At 54.7% G+C, this 24,700-nt stretch overlaps 1 protein-coding gene across 1 annotated transcript in view; it reads right to left on the bottom strand.

Moving 5' to 3' along the window:
• Positions 1 to 24,700, bottom strand: part of TTLL7 (tubulin tyrosine ligase like 7) — a 386,802-nt gene that overhangs the window by 166,108 nt on the left and 195,994 nt on the right. Inside the window, exon 14 of the mRNA XM_088461808.1 lies at positions 21,483 to 21,569. Coding sequence (XP_088317934.1) covers positions 21,483 to 21,569 — 87 coding nt within the window. The remainder of the gene's footprint in view (positions 1 to 21,482; positions 21,570 to 24,700) is intronic.

Genomic DNA, 24,700 nt, shown 5'->3' with positions numbered 1-24,700 from the left:
GTGGCTGGTAAGGGGTGGGGGGAGAGGTGCTTTGGGCCTGCGGTCACATGAATAGGATAGGTTACATAGCAGTCTGTGCACAGGGTACACAGTGACATTGGTGAGATAGGTGTGGCACCATGTGTGTGGCTGGTAAGGGATGGGGGAGAGGGGCTTTGGGCCCGCGGTCACATGAATAGGATAGGCTACATGGCAGTCTGTGCACAGGGCACACAGTGACATTGGTGAGATAGGTGTGGCACCATGTGTGTGGCTGGTAAGGGGTGGGGGGAGAGGTGCTTTGTGCCCACGGTCACATGAATAGGATAGGCTACATAGCAGTCTGTGCACAGGGCACACAGTGACATTGGTGAGATAGGTGTGGCTGGTTAGGGATGGGGGAGAGGGAGTTTGGGCATGTGGTCACATGAATAGGATAGGCTACATAGCAGTCTGTGCACAGGGCACACAGTGACATTGGTGAGATAGGTGTGGCGCCATGTGTGTGGCTGGTAAGGGATGGGGGAGAGGGAGTTTGGGCATGTGGTCACATGAATAGGATAGGCAACATAGCAGTCTGTGCACAGGGCACACAGTGACATTGGTGAGATAGGTGTGGCACCATGTGTGTGGCTGGTAAGGGGCGGAGGGAGAGGGGCTTTGTGCCCGCGGTCACATGAATAGGATAGGCTACATAGCAGTCTGTGCACAGGGCACACAGTGACATTGGTGAGATAGGTGTGGCACCATGTGTGTGGCTGGTAAGGGGGGGGAGAGGTGCTTTGTGCCCACGGTCACATGAATAGGATAGGCTACATAGCAGTCTGTGCACAGGGCACACAGTGACATTGGTGAGATAGGTGTGGCATCATGTGTGTGGCTGGTAAGGGGTGTGGGGAGAGGTGCTTTGTGCCTGCGGTCACATGAACAGGATAGGCTACATAGCAGTCTGTGCACAGGGCACAAAGTGACATTGGTGAGACAGGTGTGGCACCTTGTGTGTGGCTGGTAAGGGGTGGGGGGAGAGGTGCTTTGGGCATGTGGTCACATGAATAGGATAGGCAACATAGCAGTCTGTGCACAGGGCACACAGTGACATTGGTGAGATAGGTGTGGCACAATGTGTGTGGCTGGTAAGGGGCGGAGGGAGAGGGGCTTTGTGCCTGCGGTCACATGAATAGGATAGGCTACATAGCAGTCTGTGCACAGGGCACACAGTGACATTGGTGAGATAGGTGTGGCACCATGTGTGTGGCTGGTAAGGGGTGGGGGGAGAGATGCTTTGGGCCTGCGGTGACATGAATAGGAGAGGCTACATAGCAGTCTGTGCACAGGGCACACAGTGACATTGGTGAGATAGGTGTGGCACCATGCATGTGGTTGGTAAGGGGTGGGGGGTAGAGGTGCTTTGGGCCCGCGGTCACATGAATAGGATAGGCTACATAGCAGTCTGTACACAGGGCATACAGTGACATTGGTGAGATAGGTGTGGCACCATGTGTGTGGCTGGTAAGGGGTGGGAGGAGAGGTGGTTTGGGCCCACGGTCACATGAATAGGATAGGCTACACAGCAGTCTGTGCACAGGGCACACAGTGACATTGGTGAAATAGGTGTGGCACCATGTGTGTGTCAGGGAAGGGGTGAGGGGAGAGGAGCTTTGGGCCTGCGGTCACATGAATAGGATAGGCTACATAGCAGTCTGTACACAGGGCACACAGTGACATTGGTGAGATAGGTGTGGCACCATGTGTGTGGCTGGTAAGGGGTGGGGGGAGAGGGGCTTTGGGCCTGTAGTCACATGAATAGGATAGGCTACATAGCAGTCTGTGCACAGGGCACACAGTGACATTGGTGAGATAGGTGTGGCACCATGTGTGCGGCTGGTAAGGGGTGGGGGGGAGAGGTGCTTTGAGCCTGTGGTCACATGAATAGGAGAGGCTACCTAGCAGTCTGTGCACAGGGCACACAGTGACATTGGTGAGAATGCTGTGGCACCATGTGTGCGGCTGGTAAGGGGTGGGGGGGAGAGGTGCTTTGGGCCCGTGGTCACATGAATAGGAGAGGCTACCTAGCAGTCTGTGCACAGGGCACACAGTGATATTGGTGAGATAGGTGTGGCACCATGTGTGTGGCTGGTAAGGGGTGAGGGGAGAGGAGCTTTGGGCCTGCGGTCACATGAATAGGATAGGCTACATAGCAGTCTGTGCACAGGGCACACAGTGACATTGGTGAGATAGGTGTGGCACCATGTGTGTGGATGTTAAGGGGCGGAGGGAGAGGGGCTTTGTGCCTGCGGTCACATGAATAGGATAGGCTACATAGTAGTCTGTGCACAGGGCACACAGTGACATTGGTGAGATAGGTGTGGCACCATGTGTGTGGCTGGTAAGGGGTGGGGGGAGAGATGCTTTGAGCCCGTGGTCACAATAGGAGAGGCTACCTAGCAGTCTGTGCACAGGGCACACAGTGACATTGGTGAGAATGCTGTGGCACCATGTGTGCGGCTGGTAAGGGGTGGGGGGGAGAGGTGCTTTGGGCCCGTGGTCACATGAATAGGAGAGGCTACCTAGCAGTCTGTGCACAGGGCACACAGTGACATTGGTGAGATAGGTGTGGCACCATGTGTGTGGCTGGTAAGGGGTGGGGGGAGAGGTGCTTTGGGCCCGCGGTCACATGACTAGGATAGGCTACATAGCAGTCTGTGCACAGGGCACACAGTGATATTGGTGAGATAGGTGTGGCACCATGTGTGTGGCTGGTAAGGGGTGGGGGGAGAGGGGCTTTGGGCCTGTAGTCACATGAATAGGATAGGCTACATAGCAGTCTGTGCACAGGGCACACAGTGACATTGTTGAGATAGGTGTGGCACCATGTGTGCGGCTGGTAAGGGGTGGGGGGGAGAGGTGCTTTGGGCCCGTGGTCACATGAATAGGAGAGGCTACCTAGCAGTCTGTGCACAGGGCACACAGTGATATTGGTGAGATAGGTGTGGCACCATGTGTGTGGCTGGTAAGGGGTGAGGGGAGAGGAGCTTTGGGCCTGCGGTCACATGAATAGGATAGGCTACATAGCAGTCTGTACACAGGGCACACAGTGATATTGGTGAGATAGGTGTGGCACCATGTGTGTGGCTGGTAAGGGGTGGGAGGAGAGGTGCTTTGGGCATGTGGTCACATGAATAGGATAGGCTACATAGCAGTCTGTGCACAGGGCACACAGTGACATTGGTGAGATAGGTGTGGCACCATGTGTGTGGCTGTTAAGGGGCGGAGGGAGAGGGGCTTTGTGCCTGCGGTCACATGAATAGGATAGGCTACATAGCAGTCTGTGCACAGGGCACACAGTGACATTGGTGAGATAGGTGTGGCACCATCTGTGTGGCTGGTAAGGGGTGAGGGGAGAGGAGCTTTGGGCCTGCGGTCACATGAATAGGATAGGCTACATAGCAGTCTGTGCACAGGGCACACAGTGACATTGGTGAGATAGGTGTGGCACCATGTGTGTGGCCGGTAAGGGGTGGGGGGAGAGGGGCTTTGGGCCTGTAGTCACATGAATAGGATAGGCTACACAGCAGTCTGTGCACAGGTCACACAGTGACATTGGTGAGATAGGTGTGGCACCATGTGTGCGGCTGGTAAGGGGTGGGGGGGAGAGGTGCTATGAGCCCGTGGTCACAATAGGAGAGGCTACCTAGCAGTCTGTGCACAGGGCACACAGTGACATTGGTGAGAATGCTGTGGCACCATGTGTGTGGCTGGTAAGGGGTGAGGGGAGAGGAGCTTTGGGCCTGCGGTCACATGAATAGGATAGGCTACATAGCAGTCTGTACACAGGGCACACAGTGACATTGGTGAGATAGGTGTGGCACCATGTGTGTGGCTGGTAAGGGGTGGGAGAAGAGGTGCTTTGGGCATGTGGTCACATGAATAGGATAGGCTACATAGCAGTCTGTGCACAGAGCACACAGTGACATTGGTGAGATAGGTGTGGCACCATGTGTGTGGCTGGTAAGGGGTGTGGGGAGAGGTGCTTTGGGCCCGTGGTCACATGAATAGGAGAGGATACCTAGCAGTCTGTGCACAGGGCACACAGTGAGATTGGTGAGATAGGTGTGGCACCATGTGTGTGGCTGGTAAGGGGTGGGGGGAGAGGTGCTTTGGGCCCGCGGTCACATGACTAGGATAGGCTACATAGCAGTCTGTGCACAGGGCACACAGTGATATTGGTGAGATAGGTGTGGCACCATGTGTGTGGCTGGTAAGGGGTGGGGGGAGAGGGGCTTTGGGCCTGTAGTCACATGAATAGGATAGGCTACATAGCAGTCTGTGCACAGGGCACACAGTGACATTGGTGAGATAGGTGTGGCACCATGTGTGCGGCTGGTAAGGGGTGGGGGGGAGAGGTGCTTTGAGCCCGTGGTCACATGAATAGGAGAGGCTACCTAGCAGTCTGTGCACAGGGCACACAGTGACATTGGTGTGATAGGTGTGGCACCATGTGTGTGGCTGGTAAGGGGTGGGGGGAGAGGGGCTTTGGGCCTGTAGTCACATGAATAGGATAGGCTACACAGCAGTCTGTGCACAGGTCACACAGTGACATTGGTGAGATAGGTGTGGCACCATGTGTGCGGCTGGTAAGGGGTGGGGGGGAGAGGTGCTTTGAGCCCGTGGTCACAATAGGAGAGGCTACCTAGCAGTCTGTGCACAGGGCACACAGTGACATTGGTGAGAATGCTGTGGCACCATGTGTGCGGCTGGTAAGGGGTGGGGGGGAGAGGTGCTTTGGGCCCGTGGTCACATGAATAGGAGAGGCTACTTGGCAGTCTGTGCACAGGGCACACAGTGACATTGGTGAGATAGGTGTGGCACCATGTGTGTGGCTGGTAAGGGGTGGGGGGAGAGGTGCTTTGGGCCCGCGGTCACATGACTAGGATAGGCTACATAGCAGTCTGTGCACAGGGCACACAGTGATATTGGTGAGATAGGTGTGGCACCATGTGTGTGGCTGGTAAGGGGTGGGGGGAGAGGGGCTTTGGGCCTGTAGTCACATGAATAGGATAGGCTACATAGCAGTCTGTGCACAGGGCACACAGTGACATTGGTGAGATAGGTGTGGACCATGTGTGCGGCTGGTAAGGGGTGGGGGGGAGAGGTGCTTTGGGCCCGTGGTCACATGAATAGGAGAGGCTACCTAGCAGTCTGTGCACAGGGCACACAGTGATATTGGTGAGATAGGTGTGGCACCATGTGTGTGGCTGGTAAGGGGTGAGGGGAGAGGAGCTTTGGGCCTGCGGTCACATGAATAGGATAGGCTACATAGCAGTCTGTACACAGGGCACACAGTGACATTGGTGAGATAGGTGTGGCACCATGTGTGTGGCTGGTAAGGGGTGGGAGGAGAGGTGCTTTGGGCATGTGGTCACATGAATAGGATAGGCTACATAGCAGTCTGTGCACAGGGCACACAGTGACGTTGGTGAGATAGGTGTGGCACCATGTGTGTGGCTGTTAAGGGGCGGAGGGAGAGGGGCTTTGTGCCTGCGGTCACATGAATAGGATAGGCTACATAGCAGTCTGTGCACAGGGAACACAGTGACATTGGTGAGATAGGTGTGGCACCATGTGTGTGGCTGGTAAGGGGTGAGGGGAGAGGAGCTTTGGGCCTGCGGTCACATGAATAGGATAGGCTACATAGCAGTCTGTGCACAGGGCACACAGTGACATTGGTGAGATAGGTGTGGCACCATGTGTGTGGCCGGTAAGGGGTGGGGGGAGAGGGGCTTTGGGCCTGTAGTCACATGAATAGGATAGGCTACACAGCAGTCTGTGCACAGGTCACACAGTGACATTGGTGAGATAGGTGTGGCACCATGTGTGCGGCTGGTAAGGGGTGGGGGGGAGAGGTGCTATGAGCCCGTGGTCACAATAGGAGAGGCTACCTAGCAGTCTGTGCATAGGGCACACAGTGACATTGGTGAGAATGCTGTGGCACCATGTGTGTGGCTGGTAAGGGGTGAGGGGAGAGGAGCTTTGGGCCTGCGGTCACATGAATAGGATAGGCTACATAGCAGTCTGTACACAGGGCACACAGTGACATTGGTGAGATAGGTGTGGCACCATGTGTGTGGCTGGTAAGGGGTGGGAGAAGAGGTGCTTTGGGCATGTGGTCACATGAATAGGATAGGCTACATAGCAGTCTGTGCACAGGGCACACAGTGACATTGGTGAGATAGGTGTGGCACCATGTGTGTGGCTGGTAAGGGGTGTGGGGAGAGGTGCTTTGGGCCCGTGGTCACATGAATAGGAGAGGCTACCTAGCAGTCTGTGCACAGGGCACACAGTGACATTGGTGAGATAGGTGTGGCACCATGTGTGTGGCTGGTAAGCGGTGGGGGGAGAGGTGCTTTGGGCCCGCGGTCACATGACTAGGATAGGCTACATAGCAGTCTGTGCACAGGGCACACAGTGATATTGGTGAGATAGGTGTGGCACCATGTGTGTGGCTGTTAAGGGGCGGAGGGAGAGGGGCTTTGTGCCTGCGGTCACATGATTAGGATAGGCTAAATAGCAGTCTGTGCACAGGGCACACAGTGACATTGGTGAGATAGGTGTGGCACCATGTGTGTGGCTGGTAAGGGGTGAGGGGAGAGGAGCTTTGGGCCTGCGGTCACATGAATAGGATAGGCTACATAGCAGTCTGTGCACAGGTCACACAGTGACATTGGTGAGATAGGTGTGGCACCATGTGTGCGGCTGGTAAGGGGTGGGGGGGGGAGGTGCTATGAGCCCGTGGTCACAATAGGAGAGGCTACCTAGCAGTCTGTGTACAGGGCACACAGTGACATTGGTGAGAATGCTGTGGCACCATGTGTGTGGCTGGTAAGGGGTGAGGGGAGAGGAGCTTTGGGCCTGCGGTCACATGAATAGGATAGGCTACATAGCAGTCTGTACACAGGGCACACAGTGACATTGGTGAGATAGGTGTGGCACCATGTGTGTGGCTGGTAAGGGGTGGGAGAAGAGGTGCTTTGGGCATGTGGTCACATGAATAGGATAGGCTACATAGCAGTCTGTGCACAGGGCACACAGTGACATTGGTGAGATAGGTGTGGCACCATGTGTGTGGCTGGTAAGGGGTGTGGGGAGAGGTGCTTTGGGCCCGTGGTCACATGAATAGGAGAGGCTACCTAGCAGTCTGTGCACAGGGCACACAGTGACATTGGTGAGATAGGTGTGGCACCATGTGTGTGGCTGGTAAGGGGTGGGGGGAGAGGTGCTTTGGGCCCGCGGTCACACTAGGATAGGATACATAGCAGTCTGTGCACAGGGCACACAGTGATATTGGTGAGATAGGTGTGGCACCATGTGTGTGGCTGGTAAGGGGTGGGGGGAGAGGGGCTTTGGGCCTGTAGTCACATGAATAGGATAGGCTACATAGCAGTCTGTGCACAGGGCACACAGTGACATTGGTGAGATAGGTGTGGCACCATGTGTGCGGCTGGTAAGGGGTGGGGGGGAGAGGTGCTTTGAGCCCGTGGTCACATGAATAGGAGAGGCTACCTAGCAGTCTGTGCACAGGGCACACAGTGACATTGGTGAGATAGGTGTGGCACCATGTGTGTGGCTGGTAAGGGGTGGGGGGAGAGGGGCTTTGGGCCTGTAGTCACATGAATAGGATAGGCTACACAGCAGTCTGTGCACAGGTCACACAGTGACATTGGTGAGATAGGTGTGGCACCATGTGTGCGGCTGGTAAGGGGTGGGGGGGAGAGGTGCTTTGAGCCCGTGGTCACAATAGGAGAGGCTACCTAGCAGTCTGTGCACAGGGCACACAGTGACATTGGTGAGAATGCTGTGGCACCATGTGTGCGGCTGGTAAGGGGTGGGGGGGAGAGGTGCTTTGGGCCCGTGGTCACATGAATAGGAGAGGCTACCTAGCAGTCTGTGCACAGGGCACACAGTGACATTGGTGAGATAGGTGTGGCACCATGTGTGTGGCTGGTAAGGGGTGGGGGGAGAGGTGCTTTGGGCCCGCGGTCACATGACTAGGATAGGCTACATAGCAGTCTGTGCACAGGGCACACAGTGATATTGGTGAGATAGGTGTGGCACCATGTGTGTGGCTGGTAAGGGGTGAGGGGAGAGGAGCTTTGGGCCTGCCGTCACATGAATAGGATAGGCTACATAGCAGTCTGTACACAGGGCACACAGTGACATTGGTGAGATAGGTGTGGCACCATGTGTGTGGCTGGTAAGGGGTGGGGGGAGAGGGGCTTTGGGCCTGTAGTCACATGAATAGGATAGGCTACATAGCAGTCTGTGCACAGGGCACACAGTGACATTGTTGAGATAGGTGTGGCACCATGTGTGCGGCTGGTAAGGGGTGGGGGGGAGAGGTGCTTTGGGCCCGTGGTCACATGAATAGGAGAGGCTACCTAGCAGTCTGTGCACAGGGCACACAGTGATATTGGTGAGATAGGTGTGGCACCATGTGTGTGGCTGGTAAGGGGTGAGGGGAGAGGAGCTTTGGGCCTGCGGTCACATGAATAGGATAGGCTACATAGCAGTCTGTACACAGGGCACACAGTGACATTGGTGAGATAGGTGTGGCACCATGTGTGTGGCTGGTAAGGGGTGGGAGGAGAGGTGCTTTGGGCATGTGGTCACATGAATAGGATAGGCTACATAGCAGTCTGTGCACAGGGCACACAGTGACATTGGTGAGATAGGTGTGGCACCATGTGTGTGGCTGTTAAGGGGCGGAGGGAGAGGGGCTTTGTGCCTGCGGTCACATGAATAGGATAGGCTACATAGCAGTCTGTGCACAGGGCACACAGTGACATTGGTGAGATAGGTGTGGCACCATGTGTGTGGCTGGTAAGGGGTGAGGGGAGAGGAGCTTTGGGCCTGCGGTCACATGAATAGGATAGGCTACATAGCAGTCTGTGCACAGGGCACACAGTGACATTGGTGAGATAGGTGTGGCACCATGTGTGTGGCCGGTAAGGGGTGGGGGGAGAGGGGCTTTGGGCCTGTAGTCACATGAATAGGATAGGCTACACAGCAGTCTGTGCACAGGTCACACAGTGACATTGGTGAGATAGGTGTGGCACCATGTGTGCGGCTGGTAAGGGGTGGGGGGGAGAGGTGCTATGAGCCCGTGGTCACAATAGGAGAGGCTACCTAGCAGTCTGTGCACAGGGCACACAGTGACATTGGTGAGAATGCTGTGGCACCATGTGTGTGGCTGGTAAGGGGTGAGGGGAGAGGAGCTTTGGGCCTGCGGTCACATGAATAGGATAGGCTACATAGCAGTCTGTACACAGGGCACACAGTGACATTGGTGAGATAGGTGTGGCACCATGTGTGTGGCTGGTAAGGGGTGGGAGAAGAGGTGCTTTGGGCATGTGGTCACATGAATAGGATAGGCTACATAGCAGTCTGTGCACAGGGCACACAGTGACATTGGTGAGATAGGTGTGGCACCATGTGTGTGGCTGGTAAGGGGTGTGGGGAGAGGTGCTTTGGGCCCGTGGTCACATGAATAGGAGAGGATACCTAGCAGTCTGTGCACAGGGCACACAGTGAGATTGGTGAGATAGGTGTGGCACCATGTGTGTGGCTGGTAAGGGGTGGGGGGAGAGGTGCTTTGGGCCCGCGGTCACATGACTAGGATAGGCTACATAGCAGTCTGTGCACAGGGCACACAGTGATATTGGTGAGATAGGTGTGGCACCATGTGTGTGGCTGGTAAGGGGTGGGGGGAGAGGGGCTTTGGGCCTGTAGTCACATGAATAGGATAGGCTACATAGCAGTCTGTGCACAGGGCACACAGTGACATTGGTGAGATAGGTGTGGCACCATGTGTGCGGCTGGTAAGGGGTGGGGGGGAGAGGTGCTTTGAGCCCGTGGTCACATGAATAGGAGAGGCTACCTAGCAGTCTGTGCACAGGGCACACAGTGACATTGGTGTGATAGGTGTGGCACCATGTGTGTGGCTGGTAAGGGGTGGGGGGAGAGGGGCTTTGGGCCTGTAGTCACATGAATAGGATAGGCTACACAGCAGTCTGTGCACAGGTCACACAGTGACATTGGTGAGATAGGTGTGGCACCATGTGTGCGGCTGGTAAGGGGTGGGGGGGAGAGGTGCTTTGAGCCCGTGGTCACAATAGGAGAGGCTACCTAGCAGTCTGTGCACAGGGCACACAGTGACATTGGTGAGAATGCTGTGGCACCATGTGTGCGGCTGGTAAGGGGTGGGGGGGAGAGGTGCTTTGGGCCCGTGGTCACATGAATAGGAGAGGCTACCTAGCAGTCTGTGCACAGGGCACACAGTGACATTGGTGAGATAGGTGTGGCACCATGTGTGTGGCTGGTAAGGGGTGGGGGGAGAGGTGCTTTGGGCCCGCGGTCACATGACTAGGATAGGCTACATAGCAGTCTGTGCACAGGGCACACAGTGATATTGGTGAGATAGGTGTGGCACCATGTGTGTGGCTGGTAAGGGGTGGGGGGAGAGGGGCTTTGGGCCTGTAGTCACATGAATAGGATAGGCTACATAGCAGTCTGTGCACAGGGCACACAGTGACATTGGTGAGATAGGTGTGGACCATGTGTGCGGCTGGTAAGGGGTGGGGGGGAGAGGTGCTTTGGGCCCGTGGTCACATGAATAGGAGAGGCTACCTAGCAGTCTGTGCACAGGGCACACAGTGATATTGGTGAGATAGGTGTGGCACCATGTGTGTGGCTGGTAAGGGGTGAGGGGAGAGGAGCTTTGGGCCTGCGGTCACATGAATAGGATAGGCTACATAGCAGTCTGTACACAGGGCACACAGTGACATTGGTGAGATAGGTGTGGCACCATGTGTGTGGCTGGTAAGGGGTGGGAGGAGAGGTGCTTTGGGCATGTGGTCACATGAATAGGATAGGCTACATAGCAGTCTGTGCACAGGGCACACAGTGACGTTGGTGAGATAGGTGTGGCACCATGTGTGTGGCTGTTAAGGGGCGGAGGGAGAGGGGCTTTGTGCCTGCGGTCACATGAATAGGATAGGCTACATAGCAGTCTGTGCACAGGGAACACAGTGACATTGGTGAGATAGGTGTGGCACCATGTGTGTGGCTGGTAAGGGGTGAGGGGAGAGGAGCTTTGGGCCTGCGGTCACATGAATAGGATAGGCTACATAGCAGTCTGTGCACAGGGCACACAGTGACATTGGTGAGATAGGTGTGGCACCATGTGTGTGGCCGGTAAGGGGTGGGGGGAGAGGGGCTTTGGGCCTGTAGTCACATGAATAGGATAGGCTACACAGCAGTCTGTGCACAGGTCACACAGTGACATTGGTGAGATAGGTGTGGCACCATGTGTGCGGCTGGTAAGGGGTGGGGGGGAGAGGTGCTATGAGCCCGTGGTCACAATAGGAGAGGCTACCTAGCAGTCTGTGCATAGGGCACACAGTGACATTGGTGAGAATGCTGTGGCACCATGTGTGTGGCTGGTAAGGGGTGAGGGGAGAGGAGCTTTGGGCCTGCGGTCACATGAATAGGATAGGCTACATAGCAGTCTGTACACAGGGCACACAGTGACATTGGTGAGATAGGTGTGGCACCATGTGTGTGGCTGGTAAGGGGTGGGAGAAGAGGTGCTTTGGGCATGTGGTCACATGAATAGGATAGGCTACATAGCAGTCTGTGCACAGGGCACACAGTGACATTGGTGAGATAGGTGTGGCACCATGTGTGTGGCTGGTAAGGGGTGTGGGGAGAGGTGCTTTGGGCCCGTGGTCACATGAATAGGAGAGGCTACCTAGCAGTCTGTGCACAGGGCACACAGTGACATTGGTGAGATAGGTGTGGCACCATGTGTGTGGCTGGTAAGGGGTGGGGGGAGAGGTGCTTTGGGCCCGCGGTCACATGACTAGGATAGGCTACATAGCAGTCTGTGCACAGGGCACACAGTGATATTGGTGAGATAGGTGTGGCACCATGTGTGTGGCTGTTAAGGGGCGGAGGGAGAGGGGCTTTGTGCCTGCGGTCACATGATTAGGATAGGCTAAATAGCAGTCTGTGCACAGGGCACACAGTGACATTGGTGAGATAGGTGTGGCACCATGTGTGTGGCTGGTAAGGGGTGAGGGGAGAGGAGCTTTGGGCCTGCGGTCACATGAATAGGATAGGCTACATAGCAGTCTGTGCACAGGGCACACAGTGACATTGGTGAGATAGGTGTGGCACCATGTGTGTGGCCGGTAAGGGGTGGGGGGAAAGGGGCTTTGGGCCTGTAGTCACATGAATAGGATAGGCTACACAGCAGTCTGTGCACAGGTCACACAGTGACATTGGTGAGATAGGTGTGGCACCATGTGTGCGGCTGGTAAGGGGTGGGGGGGGGAGGTGCTATGAGCCCGTGGTCACAATAGGAGAGGCTACCTAGCAGTCTGTGCACAGGGCACACAGTGACATTGGTGAGAATGCTGTGGCACCATGTGTGTGGCTGGTAAGGGGTGAGGGGAGAGGAGCTTTGGGCCTGCGGTCACATGAATAGGATAGGCTACATAGCAGTCTGTGCACAGGGCACACAGTGACATTGGTGAGATAGGTGTGGCACCATGTGTGTGGCTGGTAAGGGGTGTGGGGAGAGGTGCTTTGGGCCCGTGGTCACATGAATAGGAGAGGCTACCTAGCAGTCTGTGCACAGGGCACACAGTGACATTGGTGAGATAGGTGTGGCACCATGTGTGTGGCTGGTAAGGGGTGGGGGGAGAGGTGCTTTGGGCCCGCGGTCACACTAGGATAGGATACATAGCAGTCTGTGCACAGGGCACACAGTGATATTGGTGAGATAGGTGTGGCACCATGTGTGTGGCTGGTAAGGGGTGGGGGGAGAGGGGCTTTGGGCCTGTAGTCACATGAATAGGATAGGCTACATAGCAGTCTGTGCACAGGGCACACAGTGACATTGGTGAGATAGGTGTGGCACCATGTGTGCGGCTGGTAAGGGGTGGGGGGAGAGGTGCTTTGAGCCCGTGGTCACATGAATAGGAGAGGCTACCTAGCAGTCTGTGCACAGGGCACACAGTGACATTGGTGAGATAGGTGTGGCACCATGTGTGTGGCTGGTAAGGGGTGGGGGGAGAGGGGCTTTGGGCCTGTAGTCACATGAATAGGATAGGCTACACAGCAGTCTGTGCACAGGTCACACAGTGACATTGGTGAGATAGGTGTGGCACCATGTGTGCGGCTGGTAAGGGGTGGGGGGGAGAGGTGCTTTGAGCCCGTGGTCACAATAGGAGAGGCTACCTAGCAGTCTGTGCACAGGGCACACAGTGACATTGGTGAGAATGCTGTGGCACCATGTGTGCGGCTGGTAAGGGGTGGGGGGGAGAGGTGCTTTGGGCCCGTGGTCACATGAATAGGAGAGGCTACCTAGCAGTCTGTGCACAGGGCACACAGTGACATTGGTGAGATAGGTGTGGCACCATGTGTGTGGCTGGTAAGGGGTGGGGGGAGAGGTGCTTTGGGCCCGCGGTCACATGACTAGGATAGGCTACATAGCAGTCTGTGCACAGGGCACACAGTGATATTGGTGAGATAGGTGTGGCACCATGTGTGTGGCTGGTAAGGGGTGAGGGGAGAGGAGCTTTGGGCCTGCCGTCACATGAATAGGATAGGCTACATAGCAGTCTGTACACAGGGCACACAGTGACATTGGTGAGATAGGTGTGGCACCATGTGTGTGGCTGGTAAGGGGTGGGGGGAGAGGGGCTTTGGGCCTGTAGTCACATGAATAGGATAGGCTACACAGCAGTCTGTGCACAGGGCACACAGTGACATTGGTGATATAGGTGTGGCACCATGTGTGTGTATGGTAAGGGGTGAGGGGAGAGGGGCTTTGGGCCTGCGGTCACATGAGTAGGATAGGCTACATAGCAGTCTGTGCACAGGGCACACAGTGATATTGGTGAGATAGGTGTGGCACCATGTGTGTGGCTGGTAAGGGGTGAGGGGAGAGGAGCTTTGGGCCTGCGGTCACATGAATAGGATAGGCTACATAGCAGTCTGTACACAGGGCACACAGTGACATTGGTGAGATAGGTGTGGCACCATGTGTGTGGCTGGTAAGGGGTGGGGGGAGAGGGGCTTTGGGCCTGTAGTCACATGAATAGGATAGGCTACATAGCAGTCTGTGCACAGGTCACACAGTGACATTGGTGAGATAGGTGTGGCACCATGTGTGCGGCTGGTAAGGGGTGGGGGGGAGAGGTGCTTTGAGCCCGTGGTCACAATAGGAGAGGCTACCTAGCAGTCTGTGCACAGGGCACACAGTGACATTTGTGAGAATGCTGTGGCACCATGTGTGCGGCTGATAAGGGGTGGGGGGGAGAGGTGCTTTGGGCCCGTGGTCACATGAAAAGGAGAGGCTACCTAGCAGTCTGTGCACAGGGCACACAGTGACATTGGTGAGATAGGTGTGGCACCATGTGTGTGGCTGGTAAGGGGTGGGGGAGAGGGGCTTTGGGCCTGTGGTCACATGAATAGGATAGGTTACATAGCAGTCTGTGCACAGGGCACACAGTGACATTGGTGAGATAGGTGTGGCACCATGTGTGTGGCTGGTAAGGGGTGGGGGAGAGGGGCTTTGGGCCTGCGGTCACATGAATAGGATAGGCTACATAGCAGTCTGTGCACAGGGCACACAGTGACATTGATGAGATAGGTGTGGCCCCATGTGTGTGGCTGGTAAGGGGTGGGGAGAAAGGTGCTTGGGCACGCGGTCACATGAATAGGATAGGCTACATAGCAGTCTGTGCACAGGGCACACAGTGACATTGGTGAGATAGGTGTGGTACCATGTGTGTGGCTGCTAAGGGGTGGGGGGAGAGGGGCTTTGGGCCCACGGTCACATGAATAGGATAGGTTACATAGCAGTCTGGGCACAGGGCACACAGTGACATTGGTGAGATAGGTGTGGCACCATGTGTGTGGCTGGTAAGGGGTGGGGGAAGAGGTGTTTTGGGCCTGTGGTCACATGAATAGGATAGGCTACATAGCAGTCTGTGCACAGGGCACACAGAGACATTGGTGAGATAGGTGTGGCGCCATGTGTGTGGCTGGTAAGGGGTGGGGGGAGAGGGGCTTTGGGCCTGTAGTCACATGAATAGCAGAGGCTACCTAGCAGTCTGTGCACAGGGCACACAGTGACATTGGTGAGAATGCTGTGGCACCATGTGTGCGGCTGGTAAGGGGTGGGGGGGAGAGGTGCTTTGGGCCCGTGGTCACATGAATAGGAGAGGCTACCTAGCAGTCTGTGCACAGGGCACACAGTGATATTGGTGAGATAGGTGTGGCACCATGTGTGTGGCTGGTAAGGGGTGAGGGGAGAGGAGCTTTGGGCCTGCGGTCACATGAATAGGATAGGCTACATAGCAGTCTGTACACAGGGCACACAGTGACATTGGTGAGATAGGTGTGGCACCATGTGTGTGGCTGGTAAGGGGTGGGGGAGAGGGGCTTTTGGCCTGCGGTCACATGAATAGGATAGGCTACATAGCAGTCTGTGCACAGGGCACACAGTGACATTGATGAGATAGGTGTGGCCCCATGTGTGTGGCTGGTAAGGGGTGGGGAGAAAGGTGCTTTGGGCACGCGGTCACATGAATAGGACAGGCTACATAGCAGTCTGTGCACAGGGCACACAGTGACATTGGTGAGATAGGTGTGGTACCATGCGTGTGGCTGCTAAGAGGTGGAGGGAGAGGGGCTTTGGGCCCACGGTCACATGAATAGGATAGGTTACATAGCAGTCTGGGCACAGGGCACACAGTGACATTGGTGAGATAGGTGTGGCACCATGTGTGTGGCTGGTAAGGGGTGGGGGGAGAGGTGTTTTGGGCCTGTGGTCACATGAATAGGATAGGCTACATAGCAGTCTGTGCACAGGGCATACAGTGACATTGGTGAGATAGGTGTGGCACCATGTGTGTGTATGGTAAGGGGTGAGGGGAGAGGGGCTTTGGGCCTGCGGTCACATGAGTAGGATAGGCTACATAGCAGTCTGTGCACAGGGCACACAGTGATATTGGTGAGATAGGTGTGGCACCATGTGTGTGGCTGGTAAGGGGTGAGGGGAGAGTAGCTTTGGGCCTGCGGTCACATGAATAGGATAGGCTACATAGCAGTCTGTACACAGGGCACACAGTGACATTGGTGAGATAGGTGTGGCACCATGTGTGTGGCTGGTAAGGGGTGGGGGGAGAGGGGCTTTGGGCCTGTAGTCACATGAATAGGATAGGCTACATAGCAGTCTGTGCACAGGTCACACAGTGACATTGGTGAGATAGGTGTGGCACCATGTGTGCGGCTGGTAAGGGGTGGGGGGGAGAGGTGCTTTGAGCCCGTGGTCACAATAGGAGAGGCTACCTAGCAGTCTGTGCACAGGGCACACAGTGACATTTGTGAGAATGCTGTGGCACCATGTGTGCGGCTGATAAGGGGTGGGGGGGAGAGGTGCTTTGGGCCCGTGGTCACATGAAAAGGAGAGTCTACCTAGCAGTCTGTGCACAGGGCACACAGTGACATTGGTGAGATAGGTGTGGCACCATGTGTGTGGCTGGTAAGGGGTGGGGGAGAGGGGCTTTGGGCCTGTGGTCACATGAATAGGATAGGTTACATAGCAGTCTGTGCACAGGGCACACAGTGACATTGGTGAGATAGGTGTGGCACCATGTGTGTGGCTGGTAAGGGGTGGGGGAGAGGGGCTTTGGGCCTGCGGTCACATGAATAGGATAGGCTACATAGCAGTCTGTGCACAGGGCACACAGTGACATTGATGAGATAGGTGTGGCCCCATGTGTGTGGCTGGTAAGGGGTGGGGAGAAAGGTGCTTTGGGCACGCGGTCACATGAATAGGATAGGCTACATAGCAGTCTGTGCACAGGGCACACAGTGACATTGGTGAGATAGGTGTGGTACCATGTGTGTGGCTGCTAAGGGGTGGGGGGAGAGGGGCTTTGGGCCCACGGTCACATGAATAGGATAGGTTACATAGCAGTCTGGGCACAGGGCACACAGTGACATTGGTGAGATAGGTGTGGCACCATGTGTGTGGCTGGTAAGGGGTGGGGGGAGAGGGGCTTTGGGCCTGTGGTCACATGAATAGGATAGGTTACATAGCAGTCTGTGCACAGGGCACACAGTGACATTGGTGAGATAGGTGTGGCACCATGTGTGTGGCTGGTAAGGGGTGGGGGAGAGGGGCTTTGGGCCTGCGGTCACATGAATAGGATAGGTTACATAGCAGTCTGTGCACAGGGCACACAGTGACATTGGTGAGATAGGTGTGGCACCATGTGTGTGGCTGGTAAGGGGTGGGGGAGAGGGGCTTTGGGCCTGCGGTCACATGAATAGGATAGGCTACATAGCAGTCTGTGCACAGGGCACACAGTGACATTGATGAGATAGGTGTGGCCCCATGTGTGTGGCTGGTAAGGGGTGGGGAGAAAGGTGCTTTGGGCACGCGGTCACATGAATAGGATAGGCTACATAGCAGTCTGTGCACAGGGCACACAGTGACATTGGTGAGATAGGTGTGGTACCATGTGTGTGGCTGCTAAGGGGTGGGGGGAGAGGGGCTTTGGGCCCACGGTCACATGAATAGGATAGGCTACATAGCAGTCTGGGCACAGGGCACACAGTGACATTGGTGAGATAGGTGTGGCACCATGTGTGTGGCTGGTAAGGGGTGGGGGTAGAGGTGTTTTGGGCCTGTGGTCACATGAATAGGATAGGCTACATAGCAGTCTGTGCACAGGGCACACAGAGACATTGGTGAGATAGGTGTGGCGCCATGTGTGTGGCTGGTAAGGGGTGGGGGGAGAGGGGCTTTGGGCCTGTAGTCACATGAATAGGAGAGGCTAAATAGCAGTCTGTGCACAGTGCACACAGTGACATTGGTGAGAATGCTGTGGCACCATGTGTGCGGCTGGTAAGGGGTGGGGGGGAGAGGTGCTTTGGGCCCGTGGTCACATGAATAGGAGAGGCTACCTAGCAGTCTGTGCACAGGGCACACAGTGATATTGGTGAGATAGGTGTGGCACCATGTGTGTGGCTGGTAAGGGGTGAGGGGAGAGGAGCTTTGGGCCTGCGGTCACATGAATAGGATAGGCTACATAGCAGTCTGTACACAGGGCACACAGTGACATTGGTGAGATAGGTGTGGCACCATGTGTGTGGCTGGTAAGGGGTGGGGGAGAGGGGCTTTGGGCCTGCGGTCACATGAATAGGATAGGCTACATAGCAGTCTGTGCACAGGGCACACAGTGACATTGATGAGATAGGTGTGGCCCCATGTGTGTGGCTGGTAAGGGGTGGGAAGAAAGGTGCTTTGGGCACGCGGTCACATGAATAGGATAGGCTACATAGCAGTCTGTGCACAGGGCACACAGTGACATTGGTGAGATAGGTGTGGTACCATGTGTGTGGCTGCTAAGGGGTGGGGGGAGAGGGGCTTTGGGCCCACGGTCACATGAATAGGATAGGTTACATAGCAGTCTGGGCACAGGGCACACAGTGACATTGGTGAGATAGGTGTGGCACCATGTGTGTGGCTGGTAAGGGGTGGGGGGAGAGGTGTTTTGGGCCTGTGGTCACATGAATAGGATAGGCTACATAGCAGTCTGTGCACAGGGCACACAGAGACATTGGTGAGATAGGTGTGGCGCCATGTGTGTGGCTGGTAAGGGGTGGGGGGAGAGGGGCTTTGGGCCTGTAGTCACATGAATAGGAGAGGCTACCTAGCAGTCTGTGCACAGTGCACACAGTGACATTGGTGAGAATGCTGTGGCACCATGTGTGCGGCTGGTAAGGGGTGGGGGGGAGAGGTGCTTTGGGCCCGTGGTCACATGAATAGGAGAGGCTACCTAGCAGTCTGTGCACAGGGCACACAGTGATATTGGTGAGATAGGTGTGGCACCATGTGTGTGGCTGGTAAGGGGTGAGGGGAGAGGAGCTTTGGGCCTGCGGTCACATGAATAGGATAGGCTACATAGCAGTCTGTACACAGGGCACACAGTGACATTGGTGAGATAGGTGTGGCACCATGTGTGTGGCTGGTAAGGGGTGGGGGAGAGGGGCTTTTGGCCTGCGGTCACATGAATAGGATAGGCTACATAGCAGTCTGTGCACAGGGCACACAGTGACATTGATGAGATAGGTGTGGCCCCATGTGTGTGGCTGGTAAGGGGTGGGGAGAAAGGTGCTTTGGGCACGCGGTCACATGAATAGGACAGGCTACATAGCAGTCTGTGCACAGGGCACACAGTGACATTGGTGAGATAGGTGTGGTACCATGTGTGTGGCTGCTAAGGGGTGGGGGGAGAGGGGCTTTGGGCCCACGGTCACATGAATAGGATAGGTTACATAGCAGTCTGGGCACAGGGCACACAGTGACATTGGTGAGATAGGTGTGGCACCATGTGTGTGGCTGGTAAGGGGTGGGGGGAGAGGTGTTTTGGGCCTGTGGTCACATGAATAGGATAGGCTACATAGCAGTCTGTGCACAGGGCATACAGTGACATTGGTGAGATAGGTGTGGCGCCATGTGTGTGGCTGGTAAGGGGTGGGGGGAGAGGTGCTTTGTGCCTGCGGTCACATGAATAGGATAGGCTACATAGCAGTCTGTGCACAGGGCACACAGTGACATTGGTGAGATAGGTGTGGCACCATGTGTGTGGCTGGTAAGGGGTGGGGGGAGAGATGCTTTGGGCCCGCGGTCACATGAATAGGAGAGGCTACCTAGCAGTCTGTGCACAGGGCATACAGTGACATTGGTGAGATAGGTGTGGAGCCATGTGTGTGGCTGGTAAGGGGTGGAGGGAGAGATGCTTTGGGCCTGTGGTCACATGAATAGGAGAGGCTACATAGCAGTCTGTGCACAGGGCACACAGTGACATTGGTGAGATAGGTATGGCACCATGTGTGTGGCTGGTAAGGGGTTGGGGGAGAGGGGCTTTGGGCCTGTGGTCACATGAATAGGATAGGCTACATAGCAGTCTGTGCACAGGGCACACAGTGACATTGGTGAGATAGGTGTGGCACCATGTGTGTGGCTGGTAAGGGGTGGAGGGAGAGATGCTTTGGGCCTGTGGTCACATGAATAGGAGAGGCTACATAGCAGTCTGTGCACAGGGCACACAGTGACATTGGTGAGATAGGTGTGGCACCATGTGTGTGGCTGGTAAGGGGTGGGGGGAGAGGGGCTTTGGGCCTGCGGTCACATAAATAGGATAGGCTACATAGCAGTCTGTGCACAGGGCACACAGTGACATTGGTGAGATAGGTGTGGCACCATGTGTGTGGCTGGTAAGGGGTGGGGGGAGAGGGGCTTTGGGCCAGCAGTCACATGAATAGGATAGGCTACATAGCAGTCTGTGCACAGGGCACACAGTGACATTGGTGAGATAGGTGTGGCACCATGTGTGTGGCTGGTAAGGGGTGGGGGGAGAGGGGCTTTGGGCCTGTGGTCACATGAATAGGATAGGCTACATAGCAGTCTGTGCACAGGGCACACAGTGACATTGGTGAGATAGGTGTGGCACCATGTGTGTGGCTGTAAGGGGCGGGGGGAGAGGTGCTTTGGGCCCGCGGTCACATGAATAGGATAGGCTACATAGCAGTCTGTACACAGGGCACACAGTGACATTGGTGAGATAGGTGTGGAACCATGTGTGTGGCCGGCAAGGGGTGAGGGGAGAGGGGCTTTGGGCCCGTGGTCACATGAATAGGATAGGCTACATAGCAGTCTGTGCACAGGGCACACAGTGACATTGGTGAGATAGGTGTGGCACCATGTGTGTGGCTGGTAAAGGGTGGGGGGAGAGGAGTTTTGGGCCTGTGGTCACAAGTATAGGATAGGCTACAAAGCAGTCTGTATACAGGGCACACAGTGACATTGGTGAGATAGGTGTGACACTATGTGTGCGGCTGGTAAGGGATGGGGGGAGAGGTGCTTTGGGCCTACGGTCACATGAATAGGATAGGCTACATAGCGTGTGATGAGGTTAGTAATTTCTGACTAAGGTCAGGGCTTGTACAAGTGTGTGTGAGGCTGTGATGGTACTTGATTGTACTGATGGTTTCACAGTCTTGCTGTGTGTGTAAGGTAAGATGTGTGTGTGTAAGGTAAGATGGGTGTCCCTGTGTAGAGCAGCGGCGGCATAACGATCGCAATGGATTTGCATATTATCATAGTTGAACTGCGTGCGGAATCTCTATTGTGTTCACAGGTGAAATCCGTAATGAATCAGGCACTGAGTAGGATATGCTGTCATTATAATTGTTCCATTGAGAATGGCGCAGCTTATGTGGTTAGATTTTATATTTATTATTAAGTATACAACATTTTCTTAATACTAAAGGAAGGATTTATGATAATAAATCTTTATTCTGCGTTGAATATCATATTCTATTTTTCCTTTTTAGATAATATGCCTCCCGGCGTTACGTACCCGCGGTTCTCTGTGCCGGGCAGATTTCCCTGACAGTTTCTCATCATCCAACTCGCACTGCTCCAGCAGATCCAAAATATCTTCTTCCTGCAAGATACAAAGCAGAGAGCTAACAACCTGTCCGGCTGGTAATCCTGTATCAGGCACATCACTGGAGGCATCTATACAGCCTGATATATACGTGTGTTCATGCTGACACATTCATTCTGCAGCATCCGAATACCTGCTGGGAGCCGCCATTATAATGCCAGTCACAGGGGATGGCACAGTGCCGCTAGCAGAGAGCTAACAATCTGTCCGGCAGGTAATCATGTATCAGGCACATCACTGGAGGCATCTATACAGCCTGATATATACGTGTGTTCATGCTGACACATTCATTCTGCAGCATCCGAATACCTGCTGGGAGCCGCCATTATAATGCCAGTCACAGGGGAAGGCACAGTGCCGCTAGCAGAGAGCTAACAACCTGTCCGGCTGGTAATCCTGTATCAGGCACATCACTGGAGGCATCTATACAGTCTGATATATACGTGTGTTCATGCTGACACATTCATTCTGCAGCATCCGAATACCTGCTGGGAGCCGCCATTATAATGCCAGTCACAGGGGATGGCACAGTGCCGCTAGCAGAGAGCTAACAATCTGTCCGGCAGGTAATCCTGTATCAGGCACATCACTGGAGGCATCTATACAGCCTGATATATACGTGTGTTCATGCTGACACATTCATTCTGCAGCATCCGAATACCTGCTGGGAGCCGCCATTATAATGCCAGTCACAGGGGATGGCACAGTGCCGGTAGCAGAGAGCTAACAACCTGTCCGGCAGGTAATCCTGTATCAGGCACATCACTGGAGGCATCTATACAGCCTGATATATACGTGTGTTCATGCTGACACATTCATTCTGCAGCATCAGAATACCTGCTGGGAGCCGCCATTATAATGCCAGTCACAGGGGATGGCACAGTGCCGCTAGCAGAGAGCTAACAATCTGTCCGGCAGGTAATCCTGTATCAGGCACATCACTGGAGGCATCTATACAGCCTGATATATACGTGTGTTCATGCTGACACATTCATTCTGCAGCATCCGAATACCTGCTGGGAGCCGCCATTATAATGCCAGTCACAGGGGATGGCACAGTGCCGCTAGCAGAGAGCTAACAATCTGTCCGGCAGGTAATCCTGTATCAGGCACATCACTGGAGGCATCTATACAGCCTGATATATACGTGTGTTCATGCTGACACATTCATTCTGCAGCATCCGAATACCTGCTGGGAGCCGCCATTATAATGCCAGTCACAGGGGATGGCACAGTGCCGCTAGCAGAGAGCTAACAATCTGTCCGGCAGGTAATCCTGTATCAGGCACATCACTGGAGGCATCTATACAGCCTGATATATATACGTGTGTTCATGCTGACACATTCATTCTGCAGCATCCGAATACCTGCTGGGAGCCGCCATTATAATGCCAGTCACAGGGGATGGCACAGTGGCGGTAGCAGAGAGCTAACAACCTGTCCGGCTGGTAATCCTGTATCAGGCACATCACTGGAGGCATCTATACAGCCTGATATATACGTGTGTTCATGCTGACACATTCATTCTGCAGCATCAGAATACCTGCTGGGAGCCGCCATTCTAATGCCAGTAACGGGGGATGGTACAGTGCCGCTAGCAGAGAGCTAACAATCTGTCCGGCAGGTAATCCTGTATCAGGCACATCACTGGAGGCATCTATACAGCCTGATATATACGTGTGTTCATGCTGACACATTCATTCTGCAGCATCCGAATACCTGCTGGGAGCCGCCATTATAATGCCAGTCACAGGGGATGGCACAGTGCCGCTAGCAGAGAGCTAACAATCTGTCCGGCAGGTAATCCTGTATCAGGCACATCACTGGAGGCATCTATACAGCCTGATATATACGTGTGCTCATGCTGACTCATTCATTCTGCAGCATCCGAATACCTGCTGGGAGCCGCCATTATAATGCCAGTCACAGGGGAAGAGGCACAGTGCCGCTAGCAGAGAGCTAACAACCTGTCCGGCTGGTAATCCTGTATCAGGCACATCACTGGAGGCATCTATACAGTCTGATATATACGTGTGTTCATGCTGACACATTCATTCTGCAGCATCCGAATACCTGCTGGGAGCCGCCATTATAATTGCAGTCACAGGGGATGGCACTGTGCCGCTAGCAGAGAGCTAACAATCTGTCCGGCAGGTAATCCTGTATCAGGCACATCACTGGAGGCATCTATACAGCCTGATATATACGTGTGTTCATGCAGACACATTCATTCTGCAGCATCCGAATACCTGCTGGGAGCCGCCATTATAATGCCAGTCACAGGGGATGGCACAGTGCCGGTAGCAGAGAGCTAACAACCTGTCCGGCAGGTAATCCTGTATCAGGCACATCACTGGAGGCATCTATACAGCCTGATATATACGTGTGTTCATGCTGACACATTCATTCTGCAGCATCCGAATACCTGCTGGGAGCCGCCATTATAATGCCAGTCACAGGGGAAGGCACAGTGCCGCTAGCAGAGAGCTAACAACCTGCCCGGCTGGAAATCCTGTATCAGGCACATCACTGGAGGCATCTATACAGTCTGATATATACGTGTGTTCATGCTGACACATTCATTCTGCAGCATCCGAATACCTGCTGGGAGCCGCCATTATAATGCCAGTCACAGGGGATGGCACAGTGCCGCTAGCAGAGAGCTAACAATCTGTCCAGCAGGTAATCCTGTATCAGGCACATCACTGGAGGCATCTATACAGCCTGATATATACGTGTGTTCATGCTGACACATTCATTCTGCAGCATCCGAATACCTGCTGGGAGCCGCCATTATAATGCCAGTCACAGGGGATGGCACAGTGCCGCTAGCAGAGAGCTAACAACCTGTCCGGCAGGTAATCCTGTATCAGGCACATCACTGGAGGCATCTATACAGCCTGATATATACGTGTGTTCATGCTGACACATTCATTCTGCAGCATCAGAATACCTGCTGGGAGCCGCCATTATAATGCCAGTCACAGGGGATGGCACAGTGCCGCTAGCAGAGAGCTAACAATCTGTCCGGCAGGTAATCCTGTATCATGCACATCACTGGAGGCAGCTATACAGCCTGATATATACGTGTGTTCATGCTGACACATTCATTCTGCAGCATCCGAATA

This window comes from Taudactylus pleione, unplaced genomic scaffold (assembly GCF_031769625.1).
Source record: "Taudactylus pleione unplaced genomic scaffold, aTauple2 ptg001106l, whole genome shotgun sequence".
Taxonomy (NCBI): domain Eukaryota; kingdom Metazoa; phylum Chordata; class Amphibia; order Anura; family Myobatrachidae; genus Taudactylus; species Taudactylus pleione.
Note: the sequence above shows the minus strand (reverse complement) of the source record. Positions and strands in the feature narration are given on the sequence as shown.